Below are 20531 nucleotides of genomic sequence, written 5' to 3'. Positions count from 1 at the left end.
TTTGCAACAAAACAACATATATTTAAAAAAATATATGTGTTTTACTTTTTAAGTAGGAGTGTTTCCTGAAAAGACACTGTACAGAAAAAGTAATTTTTATTAGTGTTCCAAAGCAACATACATCACTTGCACAAGGACACAGAAAAGATTGACGGAGTAATTGATGCAATAGGAAAGCTATCAGAGTAACTTTTTTTGTCCTTGAGATCACTTTTAATCAGGTTTAACTTCAAACTAAACTTTTGTACTATAGACAAAAGCAAGTAAGACACTTTTAAAAGAAATTAATTCAAGCCGTTTCCTTCTCAACCAATTTATGGCTGGGAAATATACAAGGACAAGCAATAACACAACCAAAGACAAACCATGATTTGTTACTATGTATTGCTAGTTGTAGGCAGGTGGTATTTAGTTTTGGAGGAGAGGATGTTCTCATTCTAGAGAGCACTTTATTATGCAAATATTTGTCATTAACATTTATGGTCCGCAATCTGCTAAACTTTTAGGAGTATACTTGCATACAGATGGCCTCAAAGCTAACTGACAAGGACTTAAAGCAACAAAAGTCCAAGTTTTTTTTCATGGGATGATCAATTTCTCATTATCTTCATTCTCGTGTCTTCTCTTTATAGCCTTGCTTTAGTCCTACCAGAGTACAGTCTCCACTATATCAAGGCCACAATAGGAGACACCATCACTCAGGCCATATGTAAGTAACCCACCAGACCATTACTCACCTTTATCAAACTCAAAGGAATGCCAGCCTCACTGCCGCCACTGAGAAGAGATGCCTTAGGGAGAGCTCCTGGTTTTTATCCAGCCCCCTTGGATCAACCCCTCAACCTCCATCCATTCCACATCTCTTTTTGACACCCTAACCTCCTCCAGAGCTGTAGCAGCTTGGTTCCTTAGTTGTGGTCTACCTCTGAGAGCGTTCACCAGACAAGACGCCTGGCAAAGGCGTCTCTCCCCGTGCATATTACCCCTTTTTTTCCTTCCAAACGCACCTCTGTGCCCATGTTTACCCTCTCCTCTCTTATGTGGCTTTTGGAGTGGAAAGTGAATCTCAAAGGCCCCCTCCCCTCAAGAGAGCCTTCACAGTTTCTATACAATATTCTTATTCAAAGCTTCTGGATGCAGAATAAAATATTGTGAAACCCCTTATGTTGTTTATTTTATTTTTCTTCCCCACACCCCTTTCATTCTCTCTCTTTTTCTATCCATCTCTCTCCCTCTTTTCCCTCTTTTGCCTGCCTGTCTATAGCTTGGAGGCCCTCCGTAGATTCCGGCAAGTATTTTCCTGCTGTTCTCTCACTCTTGTGTCTTCTCAGTGTCCTGTGATACTCACTAGAGATCCACCGATATTGGTTTATATGACCGATACTGATAGTTTTTACGTTTAAGTCATCAATCGACAGGCATAACTTAATTTTAATAAGTATTTTATTTCTTTTTCGAGACACAGTAACAATTAAATAATTTATCCAGGGTTTCCACGGATACTTAAAAGTCTTAAAATGTCTTCAATTCAGTTTTCCAAAATATAAGGTCATAAATAGTCTTAAATGATACAACAAAAGTCTTAATTTTTATTTAAAGAGGTCTTAAATTTTGGTGCGGAAAGACAGGAATCGTGATATGACCTAATGTTATCATCAAACTTAAAAAGAATACGATTTAATTAAATAAATGCATGTGCTGAGTCCTTCAAAGTGAAACCGCAGCACTGTTTTTTCTCCAAGCACGCTGGGGCTTGTGAGTGTTTTCAGCTGTTGCAGAGCAGTTCACAATCATTTGGCCATATCGGAAATTTATGACAAGCTATCACTAAAGATCAACCGTTGATGATGATGATGTAGTGTTGATGAAATAAGACAATGTTTACTTTTAATTGTTTATATTGTAATACATTGTAAATTATTGGAGGAGTACACATTTTATATCCCTTATATATTTGAATGAGCAGTTGGAATTAGTGAAGTGCAAACATTTCAAAATAAGAGTCCCCAGTGTATTTCAAAGTTGCATAAAGTGCATCTGGAATTTAATTCGATTTAGAATCTTGTAGCCTCTGTCTGGTCCTCCCCATCACAGGAAGGAAAGACTAAGAACATTTAATAAAGGCTACCAAGTTTAAAAACTATTGGCAGGCTAACTGGTATTCTTTCAACACATTATCAAATCAGCACAATCAAATATCGGTCAATCTATAGTTTATTTTTTTATTTATATAATGGTATATAAACCTATTTTAATTTGATACAGTATTTATGTGGAAAACATGTCTTGAGTATTTTAAACTTGCATATAGCCTATCCTGTTTTACTGATAAGCAATGTTAAGGCCATGTTGAATGTGTGCCCCTGCCAGTTTAAGTAAGAGTCTTTGATACATGATTTATTTTTACATTGTGTGGGTTTGTTTTTGTATGGGGGATATGGTAGAAACTGTATTTGTTCAGGTCTTAAAAAGTCTTAAGGTGCATTTTCAACAAAAAATGAATGTAATATGTTTCATATGCAATGTCCACGTGTCCAAGTCTCTTCACTTCAAGCCCCCATTACATCATTTATTTATTTATTTAATTTGCTTTTAGTCCATGTCTGTTAGCTTTAAAGCCACCTTTATGTCCTAAAAGCTGGCAACTTCTTATATCTAGTAGTAGTAGATAAATACCTATTTAAAATGTACAGTCTTTCTCTTGTGTGAAAATGAACAATATTTGCACAGTTTGTTCTATTATTTGAGTTTATCTTTGTTTTGCGCATTGTCTAACTCTATTATTAACCCTTATTAAAAAAAATAAAATAAAATAACCGATTAAGTGGAAAAGTGAAAATATCCATTGCAGATATCTATTAAACCAATTATCTGTCCTTCTCTAATACTTACAACTGCTCATTCCAGGCTGTGTGTAACTTGATCAGTAATCACAATTTTTAAAAACAAAAAACAATTAAGAGGAAAAGTTAAAATATCGGTTACAAATATCTGTTAAACCGATTATCTGTCTGGATTATCGGTCTATTTCTAATACTCACACTTACTCGATTAGGGCTATGTGTAACTCTATCAGTAATCCCAGTTTTTAAAAATGTGTAACAAATTAAGTGAATAAGTGAAAATATTGGTTACAAATATCAGTCATAAATGATTATCGGTCTCTCTCTAATACTCTAATACTCTCTAATATGCGTGAAACTATCTGTAACCCTAAATTTGAAAAAACAATTACCGATTAATTGGAAAAGTTAAAATGTTGGTTAAAAATATTGGTCAAACCGATTATCGGTTCATCTCTAAAACTCACACCTGCTTTACACCTGTTAAATTCTCCATAGTTACCATGGAAAATAATGTACATATTAACACACACTCACTCTGCTGTGGGTGTCTGTTCTGCATGTGTGTCTGTTTCCCAGCTGAACATTTTAAATTATATCTGTTATTTTCTCCTTGCAACTGGCAGCATCATTGTGTTTGTCAAAGGTATGAGAGTGGTTAGCATTTAATTTTAATCATATCATGTGGATATTGCATTTCCATGCTAGGACCCAGCTGTATTTATTTGAATATGTGTGTATGTGTGAGAGCATCAGGATACGTTTAGGGATAGATTCCTGGGATTTGGAAGGTGAAATCACAAAGGACATGAACGTGACTCCCTGTTTTCTTTTATCCCAAACCTCCTGCTCTTTGAATCATCTGGATGTTTTAAAAGCCTTGTAAAGGTCCAGTTTAACAACATACAGTCCTTGCTCTTCAGAAAGCATCTCCTCTATGTGTGTGTTGGAGACTGTGTGTGCTTTTCCAGGTGCAGATGTGGTGGTGTGTGTGTCCATTTTTAACTTTACAGCACATTGTAACTCTGAGGCTTTTAATGTTACTGTTCCGCAATAACAGTCTGTACTAATAACCCCTCTGCCACCAGATCTCTGCTTCTTTATGAGAGCACATCTGCCAAACTATATTTCCCCTTCTGTCACTCACTTGACGTTGTGTCGATTGTAGTGACACAAGGGGTCTCTTCTGAGAGCCTTGCATGCCTCTGAACTTAAGAAAAGGCCAATGTCAAATTGGCAGACAGAATTTGCATGTCCCGCCCCCGGACATACAGGTATAAAGGGGAGATTTCAGACAGATTTTTTCTTTGGAGCTGAGCGGTTGTGCAACAGCAAAGCTGAGTTCACCACTGTTCCACTCACCTCTACTGGTGATAATCACTGCTGTTGGATATACGGCGCATTCCAGCGGCTTTCTCCTCTCTGCACGCTGTGCAGTCCATGCCCCTAGGCACTTCGACAGTGCTTTCATTGCCTGAAAGAGTGTTTCTCCTCCTAAAAGAGTTTATTTTCTCTGAAAGAGTTTGAGTTTCCACTCATAAAAGAGCAATAACCAGCAGGCATTGAACGTCCTTTTCAGGATGCGTCTTTTTCAAGATGCCGTTCCGCCTCTGTGTAGTTCCTGGATGCGGTCCATTTCTCTCCACTTCTGATGGTCATAAAAGTGGCCTTGCGTGCCTGGGCTGCGATCACACGCAGGTAGCGTTTTCTGAATGTTCTTGTTCTAGCCATGGTAACATTGCGGTCGCGGCATTCTTTTCTCACAGAGAAAGCCACTTCAGCTGACCCCGCGTCGTTCATTCTTCCCAAGGGATTGAGGATGACCCGGCTGGCGATAAATGTGATTCAGGGATGCCGACGGGCTCAGTTTCTCTGGGTAAATCCTCACGATCCATCCGCCCCCTGGCAGCCAGCCGGCATTCTCCTTCGAGCCCCAGAATTGGATGAATATTTCGCCTGATGCTGATGACTTGTCTGGGCTGCCACCTTCGGGTCTGCTCGCCCAGTCTGAGCCTGAGGCACGGATGTCCGCTATGCTTTCCTGGGCCACTGTGTGCATGAGGCTTGACTGGAATCCTCCGCCCCCCCACAGCTACTCGATTGGTTCCTCGGGGCAGGGCACCGCTCATAGCCACGCTAGTTCTGAATGTGTCCCTACAGGACCTCCTCCTCAGTCTTTAACCTGCCCCCTGCCGGGTGCTTGGAGCAAGGTAAGTGCTTTGAGTTTTTCTCCGCAGCCAAGCCTGGGGACGCGCTTCTGACGCATTATTGATGCTGGCCAGGACCATCCGACTCGGCTACGCGATTCAGTTCACCGGGCTCCCGCCTCGTCTTTCCAAATTCTCTGGAATTCACTCCACTGCATGCGCAGCGGAAATGCGAGCACCATAAGTACAGAGGTTAAAACCCTGCGATAGAGCCTGTCCCTCCAGCCGAGATGGAGAAGGGTCTCTACAGCCCTTACTTCATCGTACCCATGGTGGGTTGCGGCCAATCTTGGACCTGCGAATTCTCAACCGGACTTTACACAAACTCCGGTTTAGAATGCTCACGCAGAAACAAATTATAACCTGCGTTTGCATTAGATTGGTTCGCAGCAGTAGACCTGAAGGACGTGTACTTCAGAGCATCTCTTTTCCCGGCTTGGAGTTAGACTCAGTATCAATGTCAGCGCGCCTCACAACTGAGCATGTCATGACATGTCTCGCTCAGCGGAGAGTGGAGACTCCACCCCCAGGTGGTCCAGCTGATCTGGGACTACTTCGGCAGGGCACAGATAGATCTCTTTGCCTCCCAAGACAACTCCCACTGCCCGCTCTGGTACTACCTAACGGAGGCCCCTCTCAGCACAGACGCTCTGGCACACAGCTGGCCCCGGGGCTGCAAGTACGCATTTCCCCCAGTGAGCCTTCTTTCACTGGTGCTGTGCAAGGTCAGGGAGGATGAGGAACAGGTCACCTTAGTGGCTCCTTACTGGCCCACTCTGACCTGGTTCTCGGATCTCATGCTCCTCGCGACAGCACCTCCCTGGCAAATTCCCCTGAGGAAGGACCTCCTTTCTCAGGGATGGGGCACCCTTTGGCACCACGCCCAGACCTCTGGAACCTCCATATCTGGCCCCTGGACAGGACGCGGAAGACTTAAGCGGTCTACCACCTGCAGTCGTAGACTCGATCAACCATTCCAGATCTTTACGCCCTCAAGTGGCATCTGTTCGCAAATTGGTGCTCTCCCAGATTTTCCGCGGTACGGTCCCCCTGCTGGCAGGACCCGCGTCTCCCTTGGGCAGTCCTCGCTGCCCCCCGGTCACCATGTCTGTAGCACTCCTCCCTTTTCAGGCAGGATCTACCACCGCACCATGTCCACGGGTGGCTTGACAACCCCCATGTGTATTAGGCACAAGTTACCTCCTCCCAGTCTGGGCAGGTTGTGGTCTCCGCAGGGCCTTTTCCTCCTGAAAGAATAGGAACGGAAACGAACGCCTTCCCCGACACATCAATAGCCGCCTTTTAACTCTATGACGTGAAACATGGAGCGAGAAAAGGCCGTGGCTGGCCAGCTGGCTCCCATGAAAGTAATGTCACCTGTTTCCTACGGGTACTGGGAAACTAAGAGCGGTATATGACACTTTTATTGGGGGCGTTGGGGAGGGTTATGTGCAGCCGACCCAGCTGCTTCTAGCACGCAACAGCTTGCTTGCACCTGGCTTAGCAGTCACGTAACACGGGTTAGTGCATGCCGTTTTGAAGTGGGACCCCTTGTGTCACTACAATCGACACAACGTCGAGTGAGGGACAGAAGGGGAACATCAAGGTTACTGTTGTAACCTCAGTTCCCCGATGGAAGGAATGAGACATTGTGTTCTCCTTGCCACATCAATATCCCTTCCACTGTAATGCGCCTTAACCTTATTCTCAATGAAAACCTGTCTGACAGACGCTTACCCGCTCCCCTTTATAACTGTATGTCCGGGGGTGGGACATGCAAATTCTGTCTGTTAATTTGACATTCGCCTTTTCTCAAGTTCAGAGGTATGCAAGGCTCTTAGAAGAGACCCCTTGTGTCACTACAATCGACACAACATCTCGTTCCTTCCATCGGGGAATGGAGGTTACAACACTAACCATGACGTGTGTGCCCCTCAAACCCTATTTTAACATTCTACCCTTCTTTTTTATACCTGATACCTCTGCAGAGATTGAATAACACAGTTTGCACTATAATGTCAATCACATGAAAATAAAGTGGCCCAATGAATTTGGACACTTAAGCACTTAAACATTTATGAAAAAAATCTAAATCTGCTATTTTTTTTTAAAAAGGAGGTAGCAGAAGTACACTTTTCAAGCCAAATATTTAACTTTAATACATAAAAATACTGTTAAAAATTAAGACTAAAAATTGTGATGATTAGACACTTGCTGGTGATCAAACGTTAGTGGAATATGTCCATCTGTATGTGATGAACTACTCCAGAGGTTACTCTGCTTGATCACCTGTGTGAACTCAAGGATAACTGACTTTTTACAGTAAATCCTCTAAAGATCACCTTGAGACCAGTTTCTTAAAGGTATTCACAAAAATGGCTTAGAAAAGTGTAGTTAGTTCTGAGAAAATGTCTTGCATCATTCGTGATCTGCTCCGTTATTCTGAGTATCTTTGACCCAGAAACACATTTTTAGTTTTATGCACTGAAGTTAAAAGGAAAGTCTCAGCCAACTTTTCAATGATAATATCTCGGCAACAGTTTGGTGTGAAACATAGTAACTATATCAGTAAAAAGCTGAGACTCCGTTTTTACTTTTGTGCATAAAACTCAAAATGTGTTTCTCTGGTGTTTCAAAGGGACTCAAAATGATGAAGCCGGTCACATTTTAATGCAGTTATATTTCATTGACTTAAAGGAATTGTTCCCCCAGAAATGAAAATTCTCTCATTTACTCACCGTCATGCCATCCCAGATGTGTATGACTTTCTTTCTTGTGCAGAACACAAACAAATATTTTTAAAGAATATTTCAGCTCTGCAGGTCTATACAATGCAAGTCAAAAGGCTCCAAAACTTTACAGCTTCCAAAAGAACATAAAGGCTGCATAAAAGTCATCCATATGACTCCAGTGGAGTTAAGATTTATAGTGAAATAATAGTTATAGTTTGGTCTGTTCTCATCTAAAATCAATTGGATCGTTTCAGAAGACATGAATCAAACCATATGTCGCATATGGATCACTTTTATGCTGTCTTATGTGCTTTTTAGAGCTTCAAAGTTCTGGCCAACATTCACTTGAATTGTATGGACCTACAGTGCTGAGATGTTTTTCTTAAAATCATCAAAGTCTTTAAAGAATGGCCTTATAAATTATAATACCATTGTTTTAATAACAAAGGCAAGTCATTTGATGAAGACAATACGTAATAACAAACTAATTTACAATCATTGAAATGGTTGCTAGTCCATATTTGGGTTCACACACAAAAATATTTGCAATGTGTAAACTATAATTATTTTCCACTTTGGTCGCATGAAGTTCTGCCCTCCTCTGTCTGGCTCATGTGAATGCATAATTCATTAACGATAAAATAACCATCATGAACAGACTTCAGTACCACATGTAAGACCCCACATAGTTTTTCCTTCAATTAGCATTGAGCAAAAAGCCTTGGACCAGAATGCAGTATTTTTATTCAAGACTTGTTCTGTGAATAAAATATTGGTGACCTTTAACCCCTGTGGTTTTACCCTGTTTCTCTCCCTCTCTTTCCCCTTCTCCTCGATCAATCGCTTCCTCTCTTTCCCTCATTGTGGCATTTGACCCTTCAGAAGATGGCAAGTACTGTTTTCTTTCCCTTTTGTCTTATCCATCTTGTATGAACCCTGACCTCGCCCATGTTTGAGTCTGTCATCTTGTCTCAAACACAAACAAGCACACTTAGTCAATTGGTAGAATATGCCACATTTGAAGGAGACATCTGTGCCTCATTAATGTTTTCTGCACTTAAATGTATCTTTTAGAGGAAACTCAACTATGAGAATGGGGGCTAAATTACATGATATAAGAAATTAGCATAATCTTTAAAAAGGCCATGGTAGTATTGATGACATATTAGTGTCTTCTATATTGATGGCATCATAATACAACATGGACAAGAGGCAAGTGAGACTCACATGCTTAACCAATGAGATAATGGATAAAGTAGCTCTGTGCTAACTAATTTAAAACTTCCTCTCATGTGGGGTTGTGTGCCTGAACAGCAGGGTGTCACAGCAGATAACTGTGTTACTAGACAGAAGCTAAGAGACAGATTTTTACAAGCTGTTGTGCAGCAGCCTGCTATCTGTAGAGTTTTGTTTAACTGTCTGGTCATTTTGATTTTCCTCTAGGTTTGTTTTGTTTTTATATTTTGCATTCAACTTCATTTTATTCATTTAATGCTTAGGAATGACAGAACTTACTGAAGTAAGCTTTGATCTTTGACTGATTTATGATCGTTTCACTTTTTATATTTCTTTCAGTTTCTGTAAGCCTGCAGGTGGACAAATTTGAAGAATATGGATATACTTTCATAGCGCCCAGGTCAGTTTTCTAAAGGAATAGTTCACCCAAAAAGAAAACTGTAGTCATTTACTCACCCTCAAGTTAGGCGGAACACAAAAGGAGAGGTTGTGTAGAATATATAAGAATATCCAGCTCCAAAAAGGACAAAAAGCACCATAAAAGGATCATAAAAGTGGTCTTTACGACTTGTGTGCCATACTTAATGGCTTGTAAAGCCATACGATATCTCTATATGAGAAAAACATAAAAATGGAAGTCATTATTTGCTGAAAATCTTGCTCTTTAATCATATTCAAATGTGGCACCCTATGACACATCACACCAGGTTTGCTGTTAATGGTGCACTGTGTAATTTTTTTCCGCATAACAAAAGTTTTACTCTTAAAGAAATTAATTGTAATTTTGGAACATGAATATCAAATCATGACCACTCACATGAGATGAAGACTCCAGTCATATCAGGAACCTTATAAAAGCTGTTTTATTCTACATGGGGCAGGGGCGCCTTTATGGGGGCAGCCATTTTAGAATCACATGACCAGCTGAATACTACTCCTTTAATCTCAGTAACTGTCTTGTTGTTGGACACTTTTACTTATGCATTAAATTAATCATGGCTGATTGTAAATAAATCATTTCTACAATGGCTTCTGTTACTGAAAACTATAGATTTTTTAATGATGCGGCATCCACACCACTAGGTGTCACTGTAAGTCCAAGATGACACACTCAAAAAGTTACTTTGTGCACCTTTAATTATGCTGAATCCCATTGGTTCTTGCATGTCTCATGATGAATCATGGCACACCATGTTTCAATGTGCATGGTGAGTAAATGATGACAGAATTAAATGTTTTGGTGAACCATTCTTTTAAGAAGTTTATTTCATAGATCATCCTAGATTACCTGAATAAATGCTCTGGATTGTTGTGCTGCTTTCTTACTTTATTCTGAAAAATGTTCTGACATGTTTAGAGAATACTGCACAGACCTGAAACCACAGAGTGACAACAACACTGAATTTCTCATCGACTTCATTGAATACATTGACAGGAAGACCCCCAACAACCCACTATGTGAGTATATTCTGGAACACTCTAAGCAGTTTTACAAGGACAGGGTCAGGGCTGTCAGTCAGTGATGCTGGTTCAAATCCAGAACTGAGCTGTAAGGTGCCTACATGCTAGAGTTTACACTAGAGAACAGAGAATGCTGCAAACTTATTTATTTATTCAGGGAATTGTGCATCAGAAGGACTTAACGAGTTTGCGAATGCAATGCCCTGTCATGCAGTCAGAAGTTGTGAACCTTTCAAATTTTACTGCATTGCACCTTGACATAGACATCCATTGTTCAATGAAAATCTCAGAGATGTGGGTTCAGTTGTGCTTTCAGAAATCCAATTTGCTCTATTCCTGCTTGATTTCAATCTGACTGGGCTCTTTCCACTCCCTCAAAGTAATCTTATGTATTCCTATACAGTACATCAGAGCTGTCCCTAGTTTGTAGGCGCCTTAACTTTGAGAGTGGTGGTCACCTGGAGGTCAGCAATATATACCATCAGTTTAAAGGTTCAGAGATCATTCTCTGGGCTGAAATGAACAATTTATAATGTTATAATCTTGATTAAAGCATGTAGCACTCACGTTCCAACTTTAATTAAACTTTACTTAAAGTGAAAATTCGCCCAAAATCGAAAATTCTCATGTTGCTCCAAACCTATTTGATGTAACCCTCAATGTAACACAAAATGAGATATTAAAAAGTATGTTAGTCTCCATACAATATAATGAAATTGAATGGTGACTGATGCTATCAGTGCTTAAAATTCTGCCTTTCATTTCCTTTTGTGTTCCACGATCCAGGGGAACACAAAAGGGAAACAATGTTATGGTGAGTAATTGATGGCATAATTTTTGGGTGAACTATCACTTTAATAGTCATAGCTATGCAACTTATTTTGTTTAATTTTATAAAAAAAAGAGAGATAGAGAAAAAGGCTTGATGCATCTGTTGAGTACTTGAACAAGTTACGTGAGTCAAACTACTGCTGGTGTGTGAAAACATGGGAAACCTCCTCTACGTCCAAAGTAGTTCTCATAGCATCGCTGTCTGAGGAGATGCAGGTATCTCCAAAAAGTTTCATTTTCAAGAGCATGGAAAAACTCGGATCTTCTGGAAACAATCATACAAAATGAATAAAAATAACATAATTATTAGCACCATAAATAGAATTACGTATATCATTACACATCTGTTAGTGAACTGTTCGAGATATTAATTGGACTTTTTATTAGTGAATGTGGACATACACGGTTTTCTTATCATGGTTTCAATGGCGCATGTTTGTGTTCCCAGAACTCATTTGGTAGGTAATCGATGGAGAGAATTTATTCTTTCACTTTCACTTACTATTTTAAATCAAAATAATTTTTATGACAAGGGTTTCTAGTCTGGTTGTTGAGTGGACAGTTCAGTTTTGAGACATGATTTCCAGATCCAACACATATATTGCCTCTGAGAATTACCTTTCACTCGTGGTTTCGCTAAGATGGAAATCTGGCAACCGTATATGGCTGGTATTTTTAAAGCCACCTGACATTGTGTGTTCATGAATGGCTTTGGTTGTCGGGGAAATCACTGAGCCAGCAAGATGTAGGTATCTCTTCACTACTCTTCAGCCAGAGAGCTGAGGTAAATTAGTTGACGCTCTTCTTTACACAGGTACACAGGTTTGATGGACACTTCTCAAGGCCAATGTTAAACACATAGCCTGATTAAATATAATTTAATTGTTCATTTCGATGCACAATTAAAGGGAAACTATTATGCAAAATTCACTTTTACATGGTGTTTGTACATAAATGTGAGTTGGCATTGTGTGTACACAACCACCTTACAATGCTAAACGTCCATACACTCCTCTTTCTTCTATTAATCAAAAACAGTGTGTCAAAATGAATGGTTTTCATTTCTGCTCTTAAGTGACGTCACGTTAGAGCAGGCCTCACCCACGAATAGTGACATACTCCACCCTATTATCATAGATCCTAAACTGAGTGATCTACATGCAGTCCGCCATTGTTTTCCGCTCTGGAGTTGATACAGTGAGAAGAATAATGTCTCTCATAAGTGTTCTATTGTTGTCTGTAAAAGTGAACATAAGAGTCTTCATGTACTCCTGGCATCAGAGCCACTGAAGACACAGTGGACAAGTTTTGTTTTTGAAGGAAATGTGCCCCAAAACTTACAAAAATGTGTGTATGACCGGACTGCATTGTGAATGAGTGTCAATATAAAACAGGATTTAAAATAAAAAAATTGACTAATTGTTCTTGTTCCAGCTTTATATCCTGAAGATGTAAGTATCGCACTTTATATTTTGTAAATGTTTGCAAATCGTCTTTCCAAATGTTCTTATTAGCTGATCCCATGGCTAATGCAGCTAAAGTTACCATTGTCTCTGATCATATTCCCGGAGACCAGAGCTTTGTTGGGGGCGGGGAGCAGAATGTAATTTACATTTCAAGACACACACATGCAAACAGCATGTTTTTGATTCTACTCAAAAAGAGGCATTTACAACATGGTATAATAAATTATCCGTTGGGTATTTTGAGCTGAAACTTCACAAACACATTCTGGGAACACCTGAGACTTATATTACATCTTGTAAAAAGGGGTATAATAGGTCTCCTTTAAAATAGTAGGAAGAGGTCATTCGGCGCATTCTGTTAATGACAAAAAGTCACAACGTGGGTGCCTGGGTAGCTAGTAAAGACACTGACTACCATCCCTGGAGTCGTGAGTTTGAATCCAGGGCATGCTGAGTGACTCCAGCCAGGTCTCCTAAGCAACCAAATTGGCCTGGTTGCTAGGGAGGGTAGAGTCACATGGGGTAACCTCCTTGTGGTCGCTATAATGTGGTTTGCTCTCGGTGGGGTGCATGGTGAGTTGTGCGTGGATGCCACTGAGAATAGCGTGAATCCTCCTATCCTCTAGTGAATCCTCTATGTCTCTGCGGTAACATGCTTAACGTGCCACGTGATAAGATGCGTGGATTGACGTCTAAGACGCGGGGACAACTGAGATTTGTCCTCTGCCACATGAATTGAGGCGAGTCACTATGCCACCACGAGGGCTTAGAGCACATTGGAAATTGGGCATGCCAAATTGGAAAGAAAAAGGGGAGGAGAAAAAAAAGTGTTTTTTATCGGACAGTGATGATAGACACTTTCTTGATTAAATTAAAGGGGTTGAAATACATGGTGGTGCCCTGAGAGCTCTACGATTGGCTTTTATTTTTCTGTTTTGATCTGATTTTATTTATTGTTCTCTTGTTGACCGTGTTAAAGCTGTGTAAACCAACACCAGACACAGGCACCCCCTCCTCACACACACACACACACACACACACACACACACCTTCCTTTCTGCAGGCCGCTTTGATCTCAGTAAAATCAGTTGGTGGTGCTGTAATCACTTGGATTGGTGCACATGTGTTGAATGTGTAGGTTTGGCTGTAATACTTCATACCTATGACCCCACCTCCATCCCCAATTCTGCACAAATTATCATGTGAGAGAGAGGAAAAGCAGGACATGTCACAGAGAACAGAAAGAGAGAGAAAAGATATGCAATGTTCTATTAGTATGGTCAAGGGAATTAAAAAATATAGCTGATCGCTATTTCAGACGTCCCGGAGTCCAACAGGCTGACAAGCCCAAAGAATAGAGTAAAAATGAACTAATTCGCCAACAAACAGACATTTTGTTTCATTCAGACATGTTGTTGTCCGCTTTCATTCAAAGAATAAAGATCATGTGTTTATTTTAGTAATTCCTTGTGATCATAGACTACAAAATGTTGTAATCAGCAAAACATTGCTCTGTAAACACTCATATTTGTGGCTGTTTGTCACTGAGGCCTGTATGGTCTTGGTTTTGAAGTCCATTATTTCCTCGTTGTCAAACTCTGGTGGATCGGTTGAGTTGTGTTCTCGAGCTGCTCTCAATCAGGTCCTAATGAAAAGCATGCAGTGCGCGGAGGAGGGACGAAATAAAGTTGTCCACCAGCTGCTCTGTCTGAAGTGTGTGTGTTTTGTCGTAAAGGTTTTGTGGTAATGAACTGCAGCGAAATGTCATAAAACATTCCAAGTGCTCTGAACATCCCCGCACTGAAAAAAAAGAAAAGAAAGCAGGCCTTTGAACACTTACTGCAGTTTCATAAAGCCGAAGAATACAACCTTGTTCCACATCTCCGAAAATTTATCTTTGTTACTTTCCAGACATGTCTTACTCCCTCATTTTTTCAGTCTCTCTCTCTCTCACTCTCTCTCTCACTCTCTCCCCCTCTCTCTCTCTCTCTTTATGGAGTTCTACTTCTTTATGACTTTGTGCATCAGTTGCCTCAAAGGTCAGAATGTGAAGCCTGTTCTTTCTCTTGACGAACAGGTGTTTATGTATTTATCTAATTAAGTCCAAGGTGAAGCTTATATTGACGTAAACCTTTGTTTTGTGCCTATTGATTCTTCCGTAGATTCTGCGCTAGATGTATTCTGTACAAATTTGGCGTGGTTGTGTCGTCTGAGAAACAATTTGGGAATTGCCATTCGTCGTTGGGCAAAATCGTCAGTCTTTGATTGCTTAGTGTGTCAAGCTCACCGGCGGCAATTAATTGCATTTGCGAAGAATTTTCCCAATTGTTTATACTGTAGTTACGACACATCTTGCTCCCTAGCTCCCTATGTCATGAATAATAACAACTTTCTTGGCTTTTACCCAAGATCTCACTGAGATCTTATCGTACAATCTGACAAGCAACAATCATAAAGGGCAGAAACATTCGGATAGTGTACAACGGACAGAACAAGATCAGTCACATAGAGTTATTTGAGTCTGTGCGGTGTATGTTTTCTCAGGCAATATGGACCTGACGAACAGATTGCTGCTGGATGCTGGCATCACTGCTGAACTGGCCAAACACTGGAGTGAACAGAGACCGTGAGTTCCACAGAAACACAAATCCACAATAAACAAGGACAACAACAAAAATGATTGCAACACGATCCAAGAAAGTTAGGAGAGTCAAGTGTTTATCACTGTGTAACATCACCATTTAAAAAAAACAAACACTTATTAAGCATTTGGGCAATGATGAAACAAGTTAAGTTTAGCTAGCAGAATGTTCCCCCATTCGTCCATTATGTAGGTCTTCAGCTGCACAGATGTACGGGGCCTTCGTTGCTGCCTTTTTGTGATTCATTATGTGCCTCACATTCTTAATTGGAGACAGGTCAGGACTTCAGGCAGGCCAATCTGACACCCACACTCTCTGCTTTCACAACCATGCACTTGTAGTCTGAAAGTATGGAGTTTGGCGTCGTCCTGCTGAAAAATGCAGGGATGTGTCTGAAAAAGACGGCACCTGGATGGCGGCATACATTATGTTGCTCCAAAAATGTTTGCATACGATACTGTTCAAAAGTCTTTGGCACATAAGGTGTTTCACAAAAGCATCCCAAAAAGACTCCCAAACCTTTGCAAATAAAAAAGATTAGAATAGAAGAACAGGGAGCCCTGCAGCAGATGTCATGGCCCCCACAAAGCCCCCCACTGAACAGTCTGAGATTACATAAAGAGACAGAAGCAGCTGAGTCACCCTAAATAGATAGAAGAACTGTGTCAAATTCTCCAATAAGCTTGAACATCCTATCTGCCAACCAAGAAAAACTGTGTCCAGGTGTACCTAGGAGAATTGGTGCTGTTTTGAAGGCAAAGATGGTCACACCGAATATTGGTTTAGGTTTTTATGTTTACTGGACTTTGTATGACATTAATTAATAACAAAAACTATTTATGTCATTATTTTTGAAGACATCCTCACTATGCAACATTTTTCACAAATGCCTAAAACTTTTGCACAATACTGGATATTTCTGCATTACTGATGCCATCGCAGATGTGAAAGTAACCCATGCCATGGACACTAACACACCCCGATGCCATACAGACAGTGGCTTTTGAACCTGATGCTGATAACAACTTGGATGGTCCTTTTCCTCTTTGGCCTGGAGAACACAAATGCTGTTTTTCCCAAAAACTATTTGAAATGTGGACTTGTTGACCACAAAACATGATTCCAATGTGCTACTTACCATCTGAGATGAGACTGAACTCAGAGAAGTTGATGGTGCATCTGGCCAGTGTTGATGTATGGCTTCTGCTTTGCTTGGTGAAGCCTTAACTTGCATCTGTGGATGCAGTATTGAAAAGTGTTGACTGACAAAGGTTTACAGAAGTATTCCCAAGCCCATGTCATGATATCCATACAGATGCATAAAGTTTAAGACAGTGACTTTTGAGAGATCAGAGATCATGGGCATTCAGATTTGGTCTTACAGCAGGACAACACCAAACCACATACTGCCGATTACAAGTGCATGGCTGTGTAAGCAGAGTGTTTGGGTGTCAGATTGGGCTACCTGTAACCCTGACCTGTCTCCATTTAAGAATGTGCGGTGCATTATGAAGCACGCCATATGTCAACGAAGACCCCATACAATTGCGCAGCTGAAGAACTGCATTATGTGAATGGGGGAAAACTTGCTAAACTTAACAAACTTGTGTCTTCAGTGCCCAAATGCTTAATAAGTGTTATTAGAAGAAATTATGACATTTCACAGTGTCCCAACACTCAACTGTCCCAACTTTTTTGGAGTATGTCTTTGATTGTATATTTTAAAGAAAAAACAACAAGCTTAAACATCTAATAATGTGTTGTTGTAGTGCTTTTAATATAGCACTGGGTGAATATTATTTATAAATCACTCTTTTTTTTGTTTTGATTAGAATTTTTCATACCGTCCCAACTTTTCCAGAACTGCAGTTGTAAATTCATCATTATTTACATTAATCACCCACATGTTGTTCCAAACCCATATGACTTTTTGTTCTGTGAAATGCAAAATAAGATGTTGGGCAGCATGTTATTTTCAGTCGCCATTTACATTTATTGCATTTTCTTTCCCACACAATGTAAGTGAATGGTGATTGAGGCTAACATTCTGACTAGCATTTCCTTTTGTGTTCCATTGAAGAAAGTCATACAGGTCAGAATTTACATTCTAATTCAGAATATTTCATTTATATTTACTGTAGATAATCACCAGTCCATTCGCCATATGCCTCCTAATTTATTTTGAGCACCTACGTCTACGACTTTTCATTTAAACACTTCATTTTGGCTGATTAGGTCTTTTTTCAAAATGTGTATGTTTGTTACTTTCAGGAATGACAGAATCAGGGCGAAGTTTGTGGCAACAGATGGCGGTGTCACAAGAGTTTATCCCGCAAGGTACAAGAATAATTTCAAAGTTTAGGAATACTTTAGGAACAGGCAGCCCTGTGGGATTTGGACTAAAATTGTGTGTGTTCTGCAGTGCTGGTCCAGAATGGACCGAACAGGCAGAAACATATGAGTCCAGTTTCTACAGGAGAAGCCTGGACAATGATATATACATGTTTACACCAACACCATACATGGCCAATGGTAAGTGTGTGTCTGTTTTTGTGTGATTTGTTATATAGGTGTGTCACAGTTATTATTTAATTTAATGGATATTTTCTATCCTCTTTTAATCAGAAACTCAAGAGTCTGTTTTAGTGAGCAGAGCGATGGACCTGAGAATTGATGAATTTAGGTTGAAGCCAGCCGGTGAGAATCGGCCATTGTAATTTCACTATTTATCATGAGAATATATTGTAGATAGGCACTTAGATGTTAAGAATGGATGTAGTGATCAGTGACAAACTGATATATTCATCAGGCCAATTAGCTTTATTGACATTGGCATTTTAGCATAAAGTGGCCATTTCCAAAATCTGCTAACAGCCTTGTTAGTAAAATATACGTTTTCAGTTTGAAATTTTGGGGGGATGAATAGATAAAAATAGCATATGATGCACATATATAATGTTAATTTAATTGCATCAACTTGTACGTTTGAATATATACTCATTTATTGTTTAGATCAGCATTATGATGGCCATCGACCCCCCCCCAGCTCTCTAGATGTTGGCATCGACAATGACCATTACTGATAGAGCAACACATATCAATCGGCCACATGTAGTGATCAGTGTTTGAATGAATCGATTTGCAATTTTGAGCCGTTTGCCTTGTTAAACCCTCATTTAAACTGTCCTGTTTCATAGTTTTCTGTTGTCTGTTTCAGTGGTCGGGGTAAAACTGGACGTACAGACCTGGATGGACAGCTTCATGAATGCTACAATATCATCAAAGGTTACTTTAGCTGACAAATTATTAAATTATAAATCATTATTATTATATAAATAAATTACTTTATTTTTATTAACCTCAATTAGAGGTCTGCACGGGCCTTAAATTGAAACCCGAACCCGACCAGTACCCCAGACCGTGTGACCCGACCCTACCCGACTCGAACGATACTGTTAGATTTAAAACCCAAACCCGAAATTGTTCAGTCTCTTTATAATTTCTTCTCACAAGTGTCTTGACATGTCACATGAGTGTCTAAATAATCACGAGACATGGTGCAACAGTTATAGATGTCTGTCCAGCAGGTTTACTTAGGAAAATAATGGAAAAACAGAGTAGACGTACGCTGTCTATAAGTGAGAGCATATCCGCAAAACAAGTTTTTCTTTTTTCATTAATTACAAACCCGAACCCGACCGGAACCCAAAGTCATACTCCAAAATCTAACCCAAACCCACCCCAAAATGTGGGTCGGGTTGCAGACCTCTAACCTCAAAATAATCCAGGTTATAAGAAAGCGTTGAGTTTTGTCAGTATGATTCCTAACCCAAATCATAGTAGTTCTGCACATGTATTCATCTGTCTGTATATTGTTACTGTATCTATTTCCTGTACAGTGTGATGGTGAAATCTGTGGCTGCCGGAAGAACGACATGGTAAGATCACATTTATGTGGATACTTCCAGATACGATCTAAAGAGAAGACACTATCTTGGCTCTCTTTTAAGGAAAATCTTCACTGATGATAAATATTTTTCTTTATTGCCAATGAGTACTGTAGCCTGATTACATTTAACCACTTAGTGCCATTATCTATCATTTCTTCATTGTAAACTCCTTTTCTAAGTAAGAAATTATTTTAAATTCCTTCTTTCAATTAATTGGATGAGCTGCGTTCTAAGCTGTTGTCAAATTACTATAAATACTCACTTGTAAACTCACTTTCTACATAAATGCGCCACATTACTATTTTGCTTGGCAACAGCCTACAGTAAAATAATTTACTAGATTACTTGATGGAAGAGTTGTTTATTCTGATTATTATCATACATTTTATTATATAAGCATATTGCTTTATCTCTGTCTCTCTCTTCCTCTCAAAGTTTCTTGACTGTGTTCTACTGGACGATGGAGGCTTCCTCGTCATGGCTAATCAGGACGAGTACATCAGTATGGTGGGTCTCTCTCTCAACCAATCAGAACCATTCCACATTCCCCTTCTCTGACCCCAATAGAGCACCCACCCAACACCATCTGCCCCCCACTGGAAGCCGCACTAGAGTAAATGTTTAAAGTTAAGCTCAGCGAGGGAATCCAATCAGAGCAGAGTGTGTGCAGGATAAATCACGGCAGCAGAGTTTGGCAGCAGGGCTGAAGCCGAGGGGTCCGATCCTGCCCTAAATCCCGTCTACCTCCCCTCTGTGTGGGCAGACTCCCCAGGGGTCGGCTGGGACCCGTCGGGCAGACGCACATTCATTACCACTGTTATTGCATGGCGTACGGCGGCCGCTCTATATACTCCAGGATTTATACTGCCTTTGGACTGACTTATAGTCTTGAACACACACACTCATATAGTCTTACTTCTATTACAAAGCTGGAAGCTAAGCTGTGTGTGTTCTTAACAGTAACCAGAGCTCTCCACACACACTCACAGTCAGTATCACACCTCTGAGGTTTTCTGGATTTGCAGACAACCCTCAAATCTAATGCAGTATGTTGTCCTAATAAGATTAGAACAGATCCTATTGGCCTCTACCAAGCATGGCTGGCTCCTCACGCTTTAAACACACAGCAAGTTCACAGTGTGAACTAACACTACAGTCGGTAC

General features: G+C 40.2%; 1 protein-coding gene across 1 annotated transcript in view; it reads left to right on the top strand.

Annotated features, from left to right (window-relative positions):
* The window catches only part of LOC127639000 (voltage-dependent calcium channel subunit alpha-2/delta-1-like), a 117205-nt gene that overhangs the window by 80603 nt on the left and 16071 nt on the right, over window positions 1-20531 (top strand). Inside the window, exons 22-31 of the mRNA XM_052120797.1 lie at window positions 633-709; window positions 9358-9418; window positions 10376-10476; window positions 15321-15402; window positions 17690-17755; window positions 17841-17950; window positions 18044-18115; window positions 18636-18703; window positions 19318-19356; window positions 19804-19875. Coding sequence (XP_051976757.1) covers window positions 633-709; window positions 9358-9418; window positions 10376-10476; window positions 15321-15402; window positions 17690-17755; window positions 17841-17950; window positions 18044-18115; window positions 18636-18703; window positions 19318-19356; window positions 19804-19875 — 748 coding nt within the window. The remainder of the gene's footprint in view (window positions 1-632; window positions 710-9357; window positions 9419-10375; window positions 10477-15320; window positions 15403-17689; window positions 17756-17840; window positions 17951-18043; window positions 18116-18635; window positions 18704-19317; window positions 19357-19803; window positions 19876-20531) is intronic.

Source organism: Xyrauchen texanus, chromosome 47, assembly GCF_025860055.1.
Source record: "Xyrauchen texanus isolate HMW12.3.18 chromosome 47, RBS_HiC_50CHRs, whole genome shotgun sequence".
NCBI classification, from domain to species: domain Eukaryota; kingdom Metazoa; phylum Chordata; class Actinopteri; order Cypriniformes; family Catostomidae; genus Xyrauchen; species Xyrauchen texanus.
This window is presented reverse-complemented; position numbering and strand designations above follow the sequence as displayed.